The 22093-nt window shown below is 30.4% G+C and overlaps 1 protein-coding gene across 1 annotated transcript; it reads right to left on the minus strand.

Annotated features, from left to right (window-relative positions):
• Positions 1–373: 373 nt before the first annotated feature.
• On the minus strand, positions 374–21725 carry LOC136974150 (pituitary tumor-transforming gene 1 protein-interacting protein-like). The gene is made up of 6 exons (XM_067268953.1): positions 21395–21725; positions 16436–16491; positions 15275–15383; positions 13026–13200; positions 10148–10329; positions 374–727 (listed from the first exon to the last, which is right to left on the minus strand). The coding sequence occupies exons 1-5, from the start codon at positions 21555–21557 to the stop codon at positions 10221–10223; spliced, it is 612 nt and encodes a 203-aa protein (XP_067125054.1). The 5' UTR covers positions 21558–21725; the 3' UTR covers positions 374–727; positions 10148–10220.
• Between the last annotated feature and the right edge of the window lie 368 nt (positions 21726–22093).

Raw genomic sequence — 22093 nt, forward strand, 5'->3', positions numbered from 1 at the left:
GAAAGTTATTGAAACTTAAAATGGATAATTATGATTAATATTAATTTATATTTTTTTAATTTAACTTTATAATTTTTATATAATATTGGAGATATATATTAAAACAACAATAAATATCTTCATAAGATTTTGATTTGCAGACTTCAGGTACTTAATTATAAATGTAATTGACTTTATTTGTTTTAAATCTTTTACATGAAAGCTAGCAATATCAAATCATTATGAATTCCCTGGTTGATTTAGTTTTAATTAAAAAAAAAAAAACAAATTAACTATATATGATCATATTTTATTTTTTAATATATATAAAAATTCAACGAAAAAAAAAAATTGTTTATAAGCAAAATAATATTTACATTTAAAATAATCTATTATATTTCACAACAGTACATTTAAAAAGGACAAAATACATTGTAATGAATAATAATACTTTGGCAGCAGGAACAATTTCAGTATGAACAATAAAAATTTCTTATGAAAAACATATAAAGTACATGAAATATATTCATAAAAAGCATTAGCTTGATTATTATATACATACAATATTTTATAAAAATACTGCAATAGTGCAAAAATTAATATAACATTTCAACATGAAACAATATTTTTTTCTTAATATATTTATAAATGAATAATTTCCATTATATAATAGATAAAAATAAATATGATTATTGAGTAGCTTCTAGCTTTAAGAAATCTTGATGGCAACAACAATCTTGATAATATTCTACATATTTAAGAAAATAAAACAAATGTTAATATTTCAGAAATAAGAAAATTGATTTGAAGTATTGAATATTTGCAAATTTTTAAAAAATATAGAATGGTACAAACTAATATATTTCAATATAAACAAATTTAAAACATAGTAACAAATAAGTTACTATGTTTCGACTAGTTATCAAATAAGAAAAGCAATACTGAATTTCTGATATAAAATTTGGTATCACTTGCTTTCCATACTTTTTAAATCTATTCTTATTAGGCATCATTTAGCTTGTATTATATTTTTTTATACTATCCTGAATATGCTATATTTATATATGGAATAATTTTTAAATAAGGAATTCCTACATATCAACAAGATATTTGTTAGTCATATCATTATCACCACAAATATATTCTTTTCTTCATTGAAAGATAACTCTCTTTTGAGTCAACTTGTATACTAATTATAAATACCGTATATACTTGCATATAAGACGAGATTTTTATTCATTTTTCACTGCTTCAAAAATCTAGGTTGTCCTATATGTGCGAGCAAAGGACTTTATGCATTTTTTGCAATAATTTTTGTGAACTGTGTATTCACATTTTTTACCGGATGTTCACTCTCCTGTGTTTAAAAACAAAAGTATTTTATCTGGGTCATTTGGATTGTTCTTATGAATTGTCAGGAGTAAAGATTAGTGATGCAATGAATATTCGGTTACTATTCAGTATTCGGCCTATTTTTCACTATTTGGCCGAATACCAAATATTTAATCACTATTTGGCCAAATACTGAATACCTAAAAACAGGAGTAAGAAATAACAAAAACACAGTAAATTAATCATTTTGGTATTTAGATTTAATGTTATCGAGTTAGTGTTGTTTGTTTATATTTATTTATAACTTATAACCTGCACAAAATAAAAAACAAAATAATATTAGTCACATGTATTCAATTAACAATTACAAAGATCAGCACACGTACACACACCTATTCATTCAAGAATCGTCGCACATCTGTGGGTCTGACCCTGCCTATCCTTTTTAAGCTCTCGTCTTTGCTCTTCTCTTTCTCTTTCCTCTATCGCCCTAGTCCACGTATGCCTATGCATACATCATAATGTACGTACACGATACTTTTGATTTGTCACTTTTCCGTCATAGATTTCCCATTTTACAATTACGTGACTCATAGCCTGGTGATAACGGAATAAAGAGACAGATAGGACGTGGGTATAAGTCACAGTTATGATTCCACAGATTTGGGACAGCTTGGTAGCTCAAACAGCCCCAGGCTTTTGCTCATGCATGCTAAGTGACTTTCATTACAAGCATTTAGCTTTCCAAAGTCTATGAGAACAATTATTTGGCATTGACCAGCCGTGAATTTCACGCCAATAAGCTACCTCAACTTGTTTGATTATGTTATCAACTCAATTTCATATTTATTTTCACATTTTCACTTTGCAATCCTTCTCTGTTCTTTTTCCATTATTTACACATGTAGCTCATTTCATTGTTATCATCATTTATCACATACTGCCATGACACTCTTGTCTGTCCGCTACAAATGTCGAGAATTAACGTGTTTAGCAAAGCGTAGTGACGTAGTGACAGAGTGCCAATAGAGAGCAGGGTCCTTGCCATAATGTGGTTTGCACACCAATTTTCGTACATGCGTTAATCAAGCCGAATAGTTTGGCCGAATATTCAGCTATTCAGCCACGCTCCTGGCCGAATATTCGGTATTCGGCCTCAGGCCAAATATACTATTCGTTGCAACACTAGTAAAGACAAATAGCAATAGGAAACGCAAAGCTTTTGAATTAAATTCCAAATTGAAATTCCAAAATCACACGAGAGCCCAATATAAATTTTAATCCATTCCCAGATGAAAAGAGATGATTATTAGGAAATCAGATTTGGAGAAACTCTTAAGTGTAATCGACAGAAAGTGGATTTGACTGTTAAGAATTGGCAAAAAAGGTTCCCCAATAGAAAATAATAAAAGTTAACTCACGCCAAAGTTGCATATATTTCTGATAATTAGCACTGAGTTCAGCGTTAACGTAGATTCTTCTTTTTATTGCAAGCACTTTCGACGAAAAATTACGATCGTCGTCTTCAGGCGAATGTGGAAAGAACAAATTTGAAAGAGGCACGTGCCGAACGTTCCAAACCGAATAACGGAAGATTTTCGTTGGCGAATTTTTAAAAATATAATGTATTCTTTTAGCGTTCGGTAACTTCGCCGGTTCGAAGGAGATTTTAGATCGGCACGAATTGACGGTGCATGCGCTGAAAAGCTCACACGCTACGTGTGCGCTTGTCGGCGTGTTTGAGTGTTTATGCGCTTGTAAAGAGTGACCCAAATTTCGGGCAAGTCCAGGGTGGGGACGTTGCATGCCTCTGCTGTTATTGTGAGGATCGCTTCCCAGATGAATATTATTTTTCTATTGTTGGAGCTTTTTAGGAGCGCTGTTTCTGACCAAAGCGGAGTGTAACCTTGTTGTAGAACTTTTCTGGTCAGCTCTGTTGTTTGCCTTCCTTTATTTATATCATCCTGGTGTTCCGCGATACGGCAGGCGATCATTCTTGTTGTTGCCCCTATATATTTCTCTATTTCTCCTGTTGTTGGATTTTGTAGTGGCACCGCGTAGACCCCCGATTTTTCTAATGCGCTGATTTTGTCTCGGTCGTTGCATATGGTTCTGCGTAGGCTGGGTAGAGGGGTCAAGGGGAGCACGAAGCCGTACCGCCGGAATATACGGCTAATGAGTATGGACTGTGCTCCTAGATATGGTAATGTTGACGGTACTATTGCCATTTCTTTTTTGTTGTGTAGCGTGGTGAACGGGTGGATGGAATCGTTCACTCTACGCAGTACATGCGTAAATTTGGCGCCTGTGAACCCAGCGTGTAATACTGCCATTCGTATGATTTCCAATTCATCATTTATTAGGTCCTGCGATGAGGGAAGCAGTATCGCCCTTCTGATGAGAGCTGCTATGGCGGCATTGATATACCGCGATGGTTGGAAGGCGTCAGCTGGAGTGATGTGGGGAATCATGTCGGACTTGTGGTATACCGCAAACCGTGGTCCTTCCGGCGATTTCTGTATCTGCATATCCAGAAATGTTATTGTCTGGTTCCGCTCCTTTTCCCAAGTGAATTTGATGGTGGGATAAACGCTTGATAGTCGCTGCATAAATCGGATAAATTCTTCCTCTGAATTCCCCCATGCTACTAGGATGTCGTCAACATATCGTAGGTATAACAGGGGGTAGCAAATAGTGAGCGGTGCGTTGAAAGTTTTTTGCTCCACGTCCCTCATGACGAGCTCGGCCAAGACTGCAGAGAGAGGGGAGCCCATAGGGACACCCTGTTTCTGGAGATAGATTTTCTGGTTGAAGCGGAAATAATTGTTTTCAGTGACGAAGATCAACGCTTCGCGAATATCTAGTACCTGCTGAACTGTGAGACCTTTCTTAAGGAGCATAGTATTGGCTAGCATTACGGCTTCAAACGTGGGGACGGAAGGGTATAGCGATATCACGTCCATTTTGTAGAAGGTGCAGATGTTGATGTTTGCTCTTGTGATGTTGGCTTCGATGGTGGTCTTGGCTTCTATGGAGGAGGGAGTGACAAATGGTGACTCCGGGAGCAGCTCTCGTAGAAATTTTGCCAGGGCTTTTTCCAGGTGGTAAGTTGGATGCGACCTTTTGTTTACTAAAGGTCGTAACGGCCAGTTCTCTTTATGCGTTTTGGGCTGAAAGAACAGCCTAGGGCAGGCAACATTTGATGGAGGTTCAAGGTGACCAGATAAAGTCAGTGCTAGTCCTGGCAGTGTTGTAATTTTCCTTGCCTTTCGCAGTACAGTTGGCGTTGGATCTCTGTCCATCTCCACTGAGCATGAATGCAACAGAAAGTCATTCGCTCTAGAAGTAAAATCGTTCTCTCTGCATAAGACAAATCTTCTGTCCTTATCTGACATTAAGAGCCTGAGACCATTCGTGGCTAAGAATCGTGTTACTACCTGGTGGTTTCCACGGTTTTTTGGTGCACCTTGTGATCGCTTTGTTGTAGCAAGCTTCGTGAAGACCTCTAGTTCCATTTGCTGATGCATGGGTGTAGGTTGGCAGGACTTTATGGCCGCTAGGGCGGCCGGGACCAGCTGGTCAAAATCGGAGCTTGAGGGAGGGGGGATATATTTCGGACCTCGTTGCAACATGTTATGCACAATCGTGGGCACACTTTCTTCTGTGTAGTTATGATACGGAGTTGGTACTGCCACTGTTTTTTGTGCATACGAAAACTTGAGTAGCCACTGGAGTTTTTTGCTCAGCCTCTTTTTAGTTTTTTGAGTTGCGACCGAAGCTATACTTTGTATTTTGCCTATCTGAGTGTACAACTTGGAGGGGTCACAGACTTTGGAAAATCCCAGATGTGCCACATAGGTTCTTTTCTCCGCTTCCGCGATGCACTTACGTTTATTTCTAATTAGCTTGGTCAAAAGGGACTGTTCTACTTTCGGAAGCGTTCCTCGAATACACTCCGGAAACTTTTTGCGCTTAAGTTGTATGCATTTGGGAACTACTCTTTTGGCTCTGCACGTTAGTAGGAAATGTAGTTGGGCGAGCAATTTTTGCCATTCTATCTGTAATTTCAGCAACGTGAAGAAACAGTTTTTCGCAGTTTCCATTGCTTGTAGAAAATAATAAAAGTTAACTCACGCCAAAGTTGCATATATTTCTGATAATTAGCACTGAGTTCAGCGTTAACGTAGATTCTTCTTTTTATTGCAAGCACTTTCGACGAAAAATTACGATCGTCGTCTTCAGGCGAATGTGGAAAGAACAAATTTGAAAGAGGCACGTGCCGAACGTTCCAAACCGAATAACGGAAGATTTTCGTTGGCGAATTTTTAAAAATATAATGTATTCTTTTAGCGTTCGGTAACTTCGCCGGTTCGAAGGAGATTTTAGATCGGCACGAATTGACGGTGCATGCGCTGAAAAGCTCACACGCTACGTGTGCGCTTGTCGGCGTGTTTGAGTGTTTATGCGCTTGTAAAGAGTGACCCAAATTTCGGGCAAGTCCAGGGTGGGGACGTTGCATGCCTCTGCTGTTATTGTGAGGATCGCTTCCCAGATGAATATTATTTTTCTATTGTTGGAGCTTTTTAGGAGCGCTGTTTCTGACCAAAGCGGAGTGTAACCTTGTTGTAGAACTTTTTTGGTCAGCTCTGTTGTTTGCCTTCCTTTATTTATATCATCCTGGTGTTCCGCGATACGGCAGGCGATCATTCTTGTTGTTGCCCCTATATATTTCTCTATTTCTCCTGTTGTTGGATTTTGTAGTGGCACCGCGTAGACCCCCGATTTTTCTAATGCGCTGATTTTGTCTCGGTCGTTGCATATGGTTCTGCGTAGGCTGGGTAGAGGGGTCAAGGGGAGCACGAAGCCGTACCGCCGGAATATACGGCTAATGAGTATGGACTGTGCTCCTAGATATGGTAATGTTGACGGTACTATTGCCATTTCTTTTTTGTTGTGTAGCGTGGTGAACGGGTGGATGGAATCGTTCACTCTACGCAGTACATGCGTAAATTTGGCGCCTGTGAACCCAGCGTGTAATACTGCCATTCGTATGGTTTCCAATTCATCATTTATTAGGTCCTGCGATGAGGGAAGCAGTATCGCCCTTCTGATGAGAGCATGTATGCAACGAGTCATTCGAAATATATCCCCCCTCCCTCAAGCTCCGATTTTGACCAGCTGGTCCCGGCCGCCCTAGCGGCCATAAAGTCCTGCCAACCTACACCCATGCATCAGCAAATGGAACTAGAGGTCTTCACGAAGCTTGCTACAACAAAGCGATCACAAGGTGCACCAAAAAACCGTGGAAACCACCAGGTAGTAACACGATTCTTAGCCACGAATGGTCTCAGGCTCTTAATGTCAGATAAGGACAGAAGATTTGTCTTATGCAGAGAGAACGATTTTATTTCTAGAGCGAATGACTTTCTGTTGCATTCATGCTCAGTGGAGATGGACAGAGATCCAACGCCAACTGTACTGCGAAAGGCAAGGAAAATTATAACACTGCCAGGACTAGCATTGACTTTATCTGGTCACCTTGAACCTCCATCAAATGTTGCCTGCCCTAGGCTGTTCTTTCAGCCCAAAACGCATAAAGAGAACTGGCCGTTACGACCTTTAGTAAACAAAAGGTCGCATCCAACTTACCACCTGGAAAAAGCCCTGGCAAAATTTCTACGAGAGCTGCTCCCGGAGTCACCATTTGTCACTCCCTCCTCCATAGAAGCCAAGACCACCATCGAAGCCAACATCACAAGAGCAAACATCAACGTCTGCACCTTCTACAAAATGGACGTGATATCGCTATACCCTTCCGTCCCCACGTTTGAAGCCGTAATGCTAGCCAATACTATGCTCCTTAAGAAAGGTCTCACAATTCAGCAGGTACTAGATATTCGCGAAGCGTTGATCTTCGTCACTGAAAACAATTATTTCCGCTTCAACCAGAAAATCTATCTCCAGAAACAGGGTGTCCCTATGGGCTCCCCTCTCTCTGCAGTCTTGGCCGAGCTCGTCATGAGGGACGTGGAGCAAAAAACTTTCAACGCACCGCTCACTATTTGCTACCCCCTGTTATACCTACGATATGTTGACGACATCCTAGTAGCATGGGGGAATTCAGAGGAAGAATTTATCCGATTTATGCAGCGACTATCAAGCGTTTATCCCACCATCAAATTCACTTGGGAAAAGGAGCGGAACCAGACAATAACATTTCTGGATATGCAGATACAGAAATCGCCGGAAGGACCACGGTTTGCGGTATACCACAAGTCCGACATGATTCCCCACATCACTCCAGCTGACGCCTTCCAACCATCGCGGTATATCAATGCCGCCATAGCAGCTCTCATCAGAAGGGCGATACTGCTTCCCTCATCGCAGGACCTAATAAATGATGAATTGGAAACCATACGAATGGCAGTATTACACGCTGGGTTCACAGGCGCCAAATTTACGCATGTACTGCGTAGAGTGAACGATTCCATCCACCCGTTCACCACGCTACACAACAAAAAAGAAATGGCAATAGTACCGTCAACATTACCATATCTAGGAGCACAGTCCATACTCATTAGCCGTATATTCCGGCGGTACGGCTTCGTGCTCCCCTTGACCCCTCTACCCAGCCTACGCAGAACCATATGCAACGACCGAGACAAAATCAGCGCATTAGAAAAATCGGGGGTCTACGCGGTGCCACTACAAAACCCAACAACAGGAGAAATAGAGAAATATATAGGGGCAACAACAAGAATGATCGCCTGCCGTATCGCGGAGCACCAGGATGATATAAATAAAGGAAGGCAAACAACAGAGCTGACCAAAAAAGTTCTACAACAAGGTTACACTCCGCTTTGGTCAGAAACAGCGCTCCTAAAAAGCTCCAACAATAGAAAAATAATATTCATCTGGGAAGCGATCCTCACAATAACAGCAGAGGCATGCAACGTCCCCACCCTGGACTTGCCCGAAATTTGGGTCACTCTTTACAAGCGCATAAACACTCAAACACGCCGACAAGCGCACACGTAGCGTGTGAGCTTTTCAGCGCATGCACCGTCAATTCGTGCCGATCTAAAATCTCCTTCGAACCGGCGAAGTTACCGAACGCTAAAAGAATACATTATATTTTTAAAAATTCGCCAACGAAAATCTTCCGTTATTCGGTTTGGAACGTTCGGCACGTGCCTCTTTCAAATTTGTTCTTTCCACATTCGCCTGAAGACGACGATCGTAATTTTTCGTCGAAAGTGCTTGCAATAAAAAGAAGAATCTACGTTAACGCTGAACTCAGTGCTAATTATCAGAAATATAAGGTTCCCCAATTGTCCAGCTTTACATGAACAAATTATGTTGTCGATTTTACATGATTTTTCCCTACAGTTTAAAATGCCAGTAATTTTTGCAGAACAATATGTGCATTTACATGCATTTGATATTTTATATGTGATTGAAAGAAATAGAAATGTATTAATACAGTAGACCCCCCTATAACATGGATTCATATAACACGGTGAAAAAATTGCGATCGTGTTCGTATAACACGCTAAAAGAGACTCGTATAACATGATAAAATGTCATCGCCAACTCGTGTCATGACAGGATTAGTTGAATCTGGACCAATAGAAAACATTGCACAAACTGTTGAGTTTAAACGAGCAGCAGACCTACTAAAAAACATTTATTATTCAACGGCCATAAAAATTATATTTATATTAATTTAATGATGTTTCCAAAGTTCAGCAAATTTTTCGCAGAGAAATAATTTATCGGGAAATGCGCCCGCCATTCGATGAGCTGCTCCACGACAAAAACAAGCTTAAGCAATGGCGTCGTCGAATGGTGCATACTCGGTAAGTAATCCTACAATTTTTTGTTTATAGCATAGTTTATATGAATTATTCCCAAAAAATTATACGTGTTTTGGAAATGTTGAGTCAAATTAGTCTAGAATCGATTAATTTTATGGAAGAAAACCTTTCAAACAGCCATAGCCCCTACACTGCACACGTGCTGGGCTGTGATTGGTTCGTGTATTTGAGTGACTCGTACAATACGGAATTCATATAACACAGAACATATCTACCATTTTATAGGAGGGGTCTGCTGTAAATCTAATTTTCTTTATTTTGATCTTTAAAGTCACACCTCGTCCTATATGCGAGGTCATCTTATACACGAGTAAATACGGTATATTTAATTGTTATTATGTTATTTATAAAACCATTTTACATTAATAAATTTTAATTTATAGATGTAGTACAGTAGAGCATCGATTATCCGACCCCCGATCAACCGACTTATCAGTTAACCGACCGCGTTCTAGTTGGCAAATTCAAATGTCCGCTAGTGATGTGGCACTACAATATTTGGTTATGTCTTGGCTACTTTAATATTATTTTTGTTAATTTTTTGCATATTTTAGCTGGCAGCACTGGCTCGACCATGAAAGGGAGGCTAGTATTTAAACCAGGCCTAATACACTATACTAATAATGTATTTTTTCATACTTTTCGGTTATCCGACTTTTCAGTTATCCGACCAACCCCAGTCCCCGATTAAGTCGGATCGATGCTCTACTGTAATACCAAACTATTTTTTTTATTAAGATGGTAAGATGAAAAATAGCATTTTTATATGTAGATTCATTACATTTATGTCATTAAACAATATATATATTTAAAAATTTTAATATTTCATTTTTAAATATTTATCTTCATTCTTTATCTCTATTTCATAAATATAATCCAATTACATGAATAGATACAAATAAATGTAAACTTAAATTATAATGTTATAATAATAAAATAAAAATAATTATGAATTTTACCTGATTATTTACATAACAATTGGCCCCTTTAATTATAAATATGAAAATGATAGTTTTGAAAATATAAAAAGCTTCAAACAGAAGAAGTATTTAGTAAAAGTGCTTGCTCTGAAGTAGTGATTTGATTTACAGACAAGTGAGATTTGTTTGTATTTCCATTGAACTTTTCTTTCTTCCTAAAACTGAAAACAGAACAGATAAATAAAATATTATATTTTTTCACTAGTTTCATAGAATAATATGATTTATTTATTAAAAAATATGTAATTAATTATAAGTTTTAATTTTTTTAAGTTTTTCATTTTTTATGACTTAATTTTAAATTATGTTTCATATTATTGTACACATGTATCACAGTATTGTATGAATCAAAAATTTTAACATTTATTATCTATATAATTCTGTAACATCATTTCTAATTTATATAATTATAATTTATATAAGATACAAAATTATAAAAATAAAGATTAAAAATTATTAAAATTTGTATCATTTCTAATCTGATACAGATGTATACCAACACGTATGTAAAAATCAATTCCTCTTTAAATTAGTATCTATAAAATTTTACAAGTATTATTACAGTTTTGTTGATTTAACTTTGCAATCTCATTCTTTTAAAAATTACAAAAGGACTTGTAAAATTATTGAAAGCTAAATCAAATCAAATTATTACTGATTTAATTTCTTATTTATTTATTTTTAATTACATAATTGCAAATAATATTCCCTCCATATCAATACCAATCTATAGGCCTATATATAATTGAGACAGGTTGATAATAATAATCAGCCCAGAGCCCAAATGGTTAGGAGTGTGACAATACGCCATATTATATTAGATATAAGTTTAGTTTTAAGTTTTCTTTCTTCTTCCTTTTCTTTTCTCAAATTTTCTATTAACATTCCTTCCTGTGGGTGGGGTAACCCTTTCTAAAAACCAGGTTAACAAAGGGGAATGAATTGTTAATGAATTTTCCAGATTATCTGGATTTTTGGTCATCCGGATTGGGACTGGTCCCATTTGAGCTAGATAAATGGAGTTCCACTGTACTAAAAATGAAAGTTAGTATGGAATAAAGAAAAAGTCTACTTTGACTTTTTAGTAGACTGAATACTGAGTCTGTCAGACAATTTTTAGAAAGTTTAGCAAATTGATTAATTAATGCTTCTAGTCCTTTAAATATTATTTTATTAATATTACTCTATTGTGACTATAATCAATTAATAAGACTTATTATACTGATTTAACTAGCAGGAAATTAGAGAAATTGAATCTCTTGGCTCAAATGAATAAACTTTTATTAGCACCTGTATATAAAATTTTCTTGTATTTCAGACTTTTTCATCCCTCCTCAGCAGGCGTTTATTAGTTGTCTTTTTAATATACTTTAGATAACTTATTCCTAACTCATGATAAGCCTTTTGCTAACATATGCCTTTTTTTTTGCTTAAAATGAATGAATTTTAATTTTGAGCACCAATAATAGATTTTCATCTGCATTGTTTGAAAAAAAATACATTTTTATCAGTTTAAAATTAAAATAATTTATCTTTTTATATACTGTATTTACTTGAATAATCCTCCATACCCCATGTTTTAAGATACTAGTTTAAAAAAAAAACAAAAAACTTAAATATGAAATAAATTAAATCATTCAACAAACTTTACTAATTTATGGTTATAATGTAATAGCAATTTTTACTCTCATTGTTTGTAGTATTCAATATTGTGGCACTCAGTTTACAAGTTGATGTGGTAATAAAGAATAAAAATACAGAAAGAAAAAACAAAATAGATTATTTGTAAAATCTGATAAATTATCTGCAATTTGTAGTAATCTATTTTATAATGAATTCACCTACTAATTAAATGAAAATAAGATATGTTGTTTAATTTTAATTGAGCTAAAAACTGCTAATTTAACCAATAGCTTAAACTAAGAAGTAATATATATTAGATATAAAGATTATTTACCACTAATTTCAGTTGTATATTTAACTTACTTTATTTATTCTCATTTTTATAAAATTAGACACACAAAACATTTAAAAACATTGCTTGTTACTATAATCTATATTTATCATTAGCATAGTAAGCAAAGCATTTAGTACCTGGTAACTGGAAGAACCATGAATGTCACAGATTGGATCATCAAATTTGCTTCAAATAAGCCTTGCATTATAATGTTTGGCAAGAATTTTTGGAAAAAGTGTGCAAATTATTCAAGTAAATACAGTATTACTCAATTCATAAAACTATGGAAAAATTTATCCAGCAGAGATATTTATTTCTTCAATAATTAAACTTTAGTAGGGATAACTACAGTCCTCAAAGAAATTTTGAGTAAAAGCAAACTAATAAAAATGAAAAAGTTTAGAATAAAAAAGCCTTAATCAGAAGATACATTTTATTCTTTTGATGAACATGTGCTTCATTTTAAATTCAAATACTCATGACGAATTTTTATCTTTAACCAGGTAAGCAAGCAGCCTGCATCCTACCCAGATATTATTTTTTATTATTAACCATGTCATAATTCCAGTCCTAGCATTCCTGTAATGAGAATACTGAAGCTGCCACAGAACGTTAATGATAACATGTACTGTACCTTTGATGATATTTAAATAATAAACATAACAATTAAAAATTTAATTGAATTAAATTTCAATAATAATAGTATACATTTTGATAATTTTAGGCATTGAAAAAATAAAAATACACAAATCTTTATAATATAATATAATATAATATATGAATCTTCAGAAAAGAAAAATCAGGCATTAAATAAGAATTACATTATACATTTAAATAAAATTTTATTAGAAATAGATATCAAAACAAATAAATAAATAAATAAGAGTAATAATTTTTCACCTGTCATCCATTTTTTTTGAATGATTACTCTGTTCCTCCAATTTTGCTTCTTCACTATCCCATTTCTGATTCTGCATGTTTATACTACGGCAACAACAACAACAACAAATTGCAATAGCTAAAAATAAGATGCTTCCAACAATACTCATGCTTATTATCAAAGCTTCAAAGTTCACTAAAAATAGTAAATAAATATACATTATTATTTTTTTTATTTTTATTTAAATATGTTAATGTCTAAATATTAATTAGAAATAAATAAATTATATTATCAACCTATATATTATGAAGTTCCATTCTGGGACTCTTCTCGTAAGTTGGATAATGGAAATAATGAGGTACAAATCTTAATAAGCCTATATAATTTATTATTTTTTAAACTGACTTACAGTAGTATTCGTAGAACATTTGATGAGTACTCATCAGAACAATAATTTCCATTAAAAATCAACAGATAAAAAAATAAAAAGGTATTAAAAAAATATATAAAAAATAATAAAATGAAAACCGGGTTGTATAAAAACAATTTTTTTTGAAAGTAAAAGTAACTGATGCTATATAATTCTAATGGTTTTGAGAGAATGAATAGAAAAGGATTTATGAGTTATAGTTAGATGAGTAAAAGGGCTATGTATAAAACTAGTTCCATAAATTAAAAGATGGAGCATAAATAAAAATATAATTTGAACTTAAATATGAATAATATCACAAATGTATGCATATTGTAATCTGTTACTGTGCATAGATACTGTAATACAATACAGTGATCTGGTTAGTAGCATTGTGCATCAAACCAATGTTCAATCCTTTAATTAATTAATTTTGATATTTTATTAACAGAAAATATTCATAAATATACATTCAGGTTATTAACCACATTAACCACATACAAAAATCATATGGAGGGAATGTTTCAAATTTTTTGTATTTGTTTTTTTTTTTTTTGGTTAATTTTTATTTATTATTAATTCATTGTAAGCTTACTTTAACAATTATAATGATTATGTTGGACCAAGATGCACTTCAGAAAGTTTTTTTTTTTTCCACCTTTTGGATACTAATGTACAAATCCAAGTTAGTCAAATATAAACAAACTTGTCAGTTTTTGTTATATAATGCACATCTATTTTCCATTATATTAATAGTATTATGTCTAATATTTAACTGTTATATCATGGCATTAGTGAATGTAACCAGTTGTTTGGACTTGAAAATAACTTTTTTTAAATACACTAATTTCGGCCATTATACTGTACATTGAGAGATCCTAATTGTGTCTATATTACAAATAATATACAGGGTTCCTACTCAAATTTTTGTTTTAAATTCCTTGATTTTCCCTGACCAACTTTGTACAAATTCCCTGACCCTCAAGTATAGCACATTAACAAAGTAAAACATTTGAATTACTATGCGCACAAACTATTGCTGTTTCAACTTTTTAATTAGTTATTTTTTTCTAATTAACAGTTACATATTTTTTATAATTGTTAAATTATTAAAATTAAAAATAATATTTTTAATTAAATTAGTTTATCCTGTTATTAATCCACAACCATAAATCTACATGGCCGTGAAAAAAACCTATTATTTATTTATTATTCATTAACAAATCCTATAGAATCCTTGTACAAAAGTGTATATTTATTAAATTTATCCTTTAACAAATTTCCTTAACTTTATAAAATATTAATAAACTGAAAAAAAATCAGAAATTGTTTTGTTATGAAATCAAAATTCTTAAAATAAAAAATAAATAATACCATTTAAATTAAAATTATTTCTCATTTTTTGTACTTTATCATTTTTTTTAACAGTTCATTCATATTTGTCTTCAAATTGAGAGTGTAAACTGTAATTGTGAGGGATTATCATGTGCCACTGTTACACATACTACCTTTTATGTTAATAGTCACATATTCAAAATACAATTTTCACTTTTACATCTTTTCTAGATATCATGTGATATGAATTTACAGAATTATAAATAAAAATAATTTAAGAAAATCATCCATTTCTAGTCTCAGTTCTAGAAATCGAATAAATTTATTAAAAACTTAAATGTTTTCCTTTGAACTAAAATTAAATTTAAAGAAAAATATTTAAATTGTTAATAAATTTGTCTTTAATTAATATTATGTAAGACTAATAGTTAGATTAGTTTTGATAATGATTAAAAATTTGAATTATTTTCATCTTAACACATTTCTTTCTATTTATGTTTAAAATCTCACAATTAAATTTGTTACCTAGACAGGTTGTCCATGCCATCTCTCCTAAAGATCCACAATCATCCTGCGTGACCAAATGCTTATAAGGATAATAGGCACATTGTTTGGATTTATAACAATAGTAACACTGAAAAATTAAGATATTTAAATAAAGACTATTAATTAAAATTTTGTAAATAAACATGGAAAACTTAATACTAGTAGATTTTAATTAATTTTCACAATAAAATATAATTATCATATCTTCTGAATATAAGTGTATGTTAATTTAGTTGATATAAGCTATATGAAATGAATAAGAAATCATATTTCAACTATTTTATTTGTTTTAAATAATGCATTATTAATTAGTCCTTGTATTTCAAACACTGTAAGACTGGAATAAAGTATGTCAGAAAAAATGCCAATGAACCTTATAAATGAAATTCCAGTGTAATTTAATGCAGATAAAATATTTTCAAGGATTGTCATGTATATAATAATTGTTCTTCATTATTATATACATGACAATCTTTATACCAATGACAGTCAATACAAAAATATTTTTTTTTTAAGTTTTGTAAATTCTCATTTATACTTAAATTCTGTAACACAAAATAAAATATATGTTATTTTGTATCACATTATGCACACTTGTGTATTATTTACGTATTTGAGTGTTTTCAAATAGTTTTAAAATGTTGCTTTCCTCGAATTCCATTTTGGAACACATTAACCTGAAGAAGATCTATGTAGATCAAAAGTGTTTGTATTTTATATGTATTAAACTATACTGGAATTTCATTTATAAGGTTTATCGGTTGGCATGTTTTCTTAATCCTTTGTATGTTCCACATAAATTTTTGTGTTAAATATTAACTGATAATCAATGATGTAACAAAAGACAAAGAGTTTATCTTTATTTACAAATTGCTCTCTAGCATTTTCAGACAACTAAGCCATCGTCAGGAGATAAAAAATTTTGTATGTCTCCCAACAATGGACTTAGTTGTCTGAAAATGCTATTGTCGGGCGACATACAAATTTTTTTATCTCCTGACGATGGCTTAGTTGTTCGAAAATGCTAGAGAGCAATTTGTAAATAAAGATAAACTCCAGCAGAACAATTTGTTTTTTGTTATTTTTAAAGAACTTAAGAGTTGTTTTCACATCAATAATCAATGATAATTTGAAATATACCTTTTTGCTTGCTTTCACACATTTCTCACAAGTTGTGTTGGTAAAGCTAGAACATACTATGAAAATTAAACAAATAACAGTTAAAATCATGTCATAAATACTAAAATACTAATGTAATTAATAGCTAATAAAAGTTATATAGAAAGTCTATTTATATTTAAATAAATTGCTAAATCTTTATTCTCTACAAATAAATAATATATATATATAAAAGTAACATAAAGAAAGGTGCTTTGAAAATAATTTTAAAAATTTGAATAAGCAATAAAAAAAACTTTCATCTACATCAGTCATTGTTTCACAAATTCATTAAATAAACAGTATTGATCTCTTCTACAGTATCTAACACTCACTTTTATGCTGAATACAAATTTTTATGATTACAAAATACTGCGCAATAGAATTTACTTAATGTAGTCACTTTGGGATTCGCCTAAACTGATAACAATGACCATCTGATAATATTAAGTAGGAAAAGTAAATAAGACTACAATTAAAATTCTCGTTGCCTCTGATATTTCAATATGTTAACAATCAAAAATTTCATGACAAAGATTTGTTAATTCTAATTATTATTTTTAATTAATAGCAAGCAAACAATATTGGATAAATTATAATTCATCCAGATCAGCAAAATAATTCATATTAAAGTTTTGATTCAGTATCAATGTTAAAATGGATTTATCAGACTATTAGCATTAAAATTATTATTATTATTATTATTATTATTATGTACTTGAATATAATACTGTTTTAATTTTCTAGATTTCATATAAGTGTTTGTTTAAGATATATAATATAGCTTTTATCATTTAAATATTATATATATATATATATATGAAAGTACACAACTGTTATTAATTTATACTAACTGAAAACAAAAATAATCACTAAATATATATATATTTTTCAATTTAATAATTTTTGGGTATGAAAAGGTTAAAACGGTGACTTAAAAATTAATTTTATCTTGTAATTGATGATAGTAAATTGTGAGATATTTAATACTCTTTTAATGTGACATTATTATCTAACACAAATAGCCAAATTTAGAAAAAATTTGGTATTATTTCATGTTTCGACAATTATCTGTACCAGTATATAATTTTCATTGAAATACATTTTTTTTTTTAACATAAAATATTGATTGCGGCAATAACTATTTTGATGACCACAGTGACTTCTACCTTTTTTCACTCCAACAATATCAAAATTTTATAAAACTGATTTCTCACTCACTTTAAAAGTATTTGTTAAATTAATGCTAACAGGTATGACATCTTTTTTTCAAATAATACATTAAACAAACTGGCGGCAACAAGTTCTAAATGCTGCACAAATATTCATGATGAAATGTAGTTATTAAAAATAATGTGCTGTTGTCAACTATATTGTTATAACACACCCGGAAATGGTATATAAATCTTCAGAATATACATCAAACTGCTAGATATAAAATGTTAAAAATTGCTACTTTATTGAGATTCTTTTTTGTAAATTTTATTTTCATGATTTATAATTTAAAATTTTTTTGAATTATAAATGTATAATAAAAAACAACTTTTTATCATTAAATGATATTAATATTTATAATAACAACAATAATCTGCTTTATTGGACCGCATTAACAATTATTAAAGTAAATTGCAATAAAACAGATTTTTGTCACTGTTATATTCTTTAAAGAACTTGGAGTCAATTCTCATTAATATTAATATTTAATGACGGTATGATGATGATAAATAATTAATATGTATTTATTATTGCTAACAAGAATTCAGTAAGGCTCAGATGAGACAAGATGAGATGATAAGCAGACTGGCATATACTGTACTTCAATCAACACTGTAACAGAAAACTGTAGGAGCTCCCAGCAAATTTTTTTGAAGGGCCTACCTTTTACTTGTTACAGGTTGAAGAAAAAATAATACTAATCTTAATAATACTAAAAATTTATCTTAAATTCAAATAAATTATTTACTCTTATTTTTTCCTTTTTTAATAAAAAAAAATTATATTAAATTAATAATAATAAAGATTTATATAAGATTTTCTATTATAAAATCTCATTAATAATAATAATAATAATAAATTTTATTAATAGTAATAAGGATTATTATTAGATCCTTATTATAAACTGTTAATCCTTATTATAAATTTATGAGTGACGTTAATTAAAATAATAGAACTTAGATATTTGTAAAAAATCATAAGGGAATTGTTTGTCTATGTTTCCACTAAAACCTCTGTAGGTAAACATGTTTCCTTTAGATAGTTGAGAATATGGGTCTCCTGAGACTTACTTATTATGAAGACAAAAGAAAATCGTCTGTAGTAAAAATAGTTTTAGTTTTAGGGTTTGTTCATATAAAGAAACATAGAAAAAAAATATTTTTTAGAAAAGTTTCTATGTTAAATCTTACACATATTTTATTACCAATTTAAAAATTTCTTCTAAATATAAACCTCAAATGTTACTGGATTCCCTAAACTGTGAAGAATGATTGTTATAATAGTGACTTCCATGGATATATCAAATTTTTATTTTGTTTTTTTTACTCTTCCTGGCTGGAAGACTAACTGTATCTTCTTTCTAATGTAAACTTAATATTGTAATTTGTAATGTCAATAGTTATAAAAAATAATATAAGTATGAGCACATGAACCTTATCATATTTTATACATCTATTGTATCTTTAATGTATCTTTTTCTACATTTTATATATCTACTTCTTACACCTCTGTATGTTATTCATCAAAAAAATTGCATCTTGTACCTTAATACTGTTATTATTATCAATGATAATGTTACATCATTAATATTATTAAATTCACAAAACATGCAACAAGCATTATTTATAAATGTCAAGATATCAAAATTAAATAATAAACATCATATTATATTTTCATAAAAATATGTGATTAAAATGATTCATATTTCAGTACAAAGTAAAAATTTATATTAAACATTAAGCATTTTTAATATTACATATATTACATAAATTTCCTGTTGATCTGAACATCTTGATTCTATAATCTAATGTCAAATCATGTATTAATAATACATTTACACTATCATCATCATTATAAATATATTTCTAATATGTTTATAAAGCTTGTACTCTACTTATTAAAAAAATACAATAGATAAATGTCAAAAAAAATAAATTAAATAATAAATGAAGTATTTCAACAGAAGCTGTTTTTAATAAGTTAATGCTAATAACAAGAAATAAATACAATATAGAGAAATACAATAAAGATCAATACAATGTTACAAAAATACAATTTTGAGAATTTTTGATAAAAAATAATAAAAAAATAAATGCTTCATTTTTAAAATGATTATTATATGAATTTAATTATTTTAATAAAATATATTTGAAAGGAATGCAAAAAATAATATAAGTATAATATAAGTTCTCATATGATTAATTTCAAACAGTGAACTCAGAATTAGCAAATAAAGCTACTTTATTATTGAAAACAACATTCATTGAGAGACATTAATTAATATAATAATATAATTTTACTAGAATCCAATAGTTTCTTTCTTAATTATAATAAATATAATTTAAATTTAGCATGAGATGGTGGCCTAACCACCTACCTCCTGCCAAATTAACAATTATTTAGCCTTAATAGCAAGGTAAAGGCTGTTCATTTGATATTTGAAATATAATATTGTTATGCAGGATAATTATACATAATATAGTTTGTAATAATGGAAAAAATTGCAATTGAATAAATTATATTATAGTAAAATTTAGGAAAATTAACTTTCTTTAATAGAAGAATAATTTTAATGCCTGGATCAGTTTACTAAATTCATTCACTTTTCTTTGTTAGAATTTTGTGTTCAAAATTTCTCTCCTTTTTTCATATTTTATTTAGATTTTGATTTTATTTTCATAATTCAGTATAATAATAATTTTAAACATATTTTGATATTTGTGTCCTAAAATGAGTAATTCTCTAGTATTTTAATTGCATTCTATTCTCTTGAAGATGTTTATAAGATGAAATGATTGAAAATATTGTATTTATTAAACTTTTAGCTTCCTAAACTAAGCAGTTACTGGTATTTATTTATTTCATGTAAACTCTGAAATATAAAATTTTTATGTTAATAATAAGAAGTTGGGAACATTACAATGCATTGAATTTCATTAGTTTTAATAATCAAAATTATGAAAATTATCAGTATCATAGTACACACATTAGAAAGATCTGGGGATTTTTCTCTGGGCCAGGAGAAATTTTAGGGCTTGTAGAGATTATTACTCCTTTAAATTAATGTTATTTTTACTAATAAAAATAAAATCTTTAAGACTGATTTTTATTATAAAAAACATGGCAAAAAGGGCTATACCCCAGGCCATATACAAGCTCAGCTCCAGTACATCTGTAAATAGGTTAGTTATATAAATAGTTTACAATATGCTAAATATGTTGCATCATAATTACTTCAAAATTTAAAAAAAAATTGACTTTTAAAATAAAATAAAATGTTGTATTTCTCTAAAACCTTTTACTTCTATTGCCTGAAATATATTCAGATATTTAGTTTATGTTAAATTTAATTACACCAGATTTTAGTTGTTATCAATAAAATTTAAAATTTCTTAAACTAATATAATAAATAAATATAATAAAGCATAAATGCCGTATTAACAGAATACTTATTATAAAATTATTTATTTTATCTTTAATAATCATTAATTAATACATTAAAATTGTTTTTTTTTATTTTATAATCACTATTGCATCTGAAAAATGTCAATTTAATTTGATGTCAGTTTTAATTTCTTATTATAATATTACTTATTTATAAGAAAATAAAATTTAAAAAAGAAAGAAAGAAAAACACATTAACACAACAATGCTGCAGTAAGCATTTATTGTAAAATGATTTAACAATAATATTTATGTATGAAATTTTTAGATGATTTAACTTACAATTTGCTGTTGGAGGTGTCATTTCATAATAGTTGCTATGATTTCTATCTTCGTTATTTTCTAGTGTCAACTCATTTTCCGAATAAACTGTTTCGACGGCAAATAATATAATACAAAAAAACACGTTCCAAAATAAGTGAAAGACTTTTGTAGTTTGATACATTTTAATTAATTAAATGGCTTTTTCATTTCTACAACAACGCTCATTTCAATATCAATCGAGCATCAGACGGAAAACATGACGTCTAAAATCGCCATGGCCACTGTTATTGACAACAATAAACGATCGATTCGCTGACATTTTGAATGTCAATTTCAAAAACGTGTGCCAAATTTTAAAAAACGTGTTGCGTAATTGACAATTTTTTTTCCTTTTTAAAGTCTTTAACGCATTGCACCTAATATTATCATATCTTTAACACGCCTTCGAATATTTAAAGGGTATAATCAAACCTAAAAAATACTAAAGTATGTTTCTGCATATCAGACTTAATGTCTATCTCATTGAAATTAATATATATATATATATATATACACGACTTTATATGAATTATATTATATTATATTGAAGTTTTTTATGCTCAAAAACTAATGCTGAAACCTTTCGACAGTGACATGCTACTGAATTGTATATAATGCATCTACATTGTTTCTACTATAGTATTGATTTACTTATGCAATTCTAATTTTTTTTTTAAA

This window comes from Centruroides vittatus, unplaced genomic scaffold (genome assembly GCF_030686945.1).
Source record: "Centruroides vittatus isolate TY-2023 unplaced genomic scaffold, ASM3068694v2 contig_344, whole genome shotgun sequence".
Classification (NCBI taxonomy): domain Eukaryota; kingdom Metazoa; phylum Arthropoda; class Arachnida; order Scorpiones; family Buthidae; genus Centruroides; species Centruroides vittatus.

Bases quoted from the DNA above. Each gene is read 5' to 3' on its own strand.
- LOC136974150 (XM_067268953.1), bottom strand. From the start codon at position 21,557: ATGTATCAAACTACAAAAGTCTTTCACTTATTTTGGAACGTGTTTTTT. The intron at 16,492-21,394 runs GTAAGTTAAATC...TAATTTTCATAG, and splicing joins GACACCTCCAACAGCAAATT to TATGTTCTAGCTTTACCAAC. The intron at 15,384-16,435 runs GTATATTTCAAA...TTAATTTTTCAG, and splicing joins GTGTGAAAGCAAGCAAAAAG to TGTTACTATTGTTATAAATC.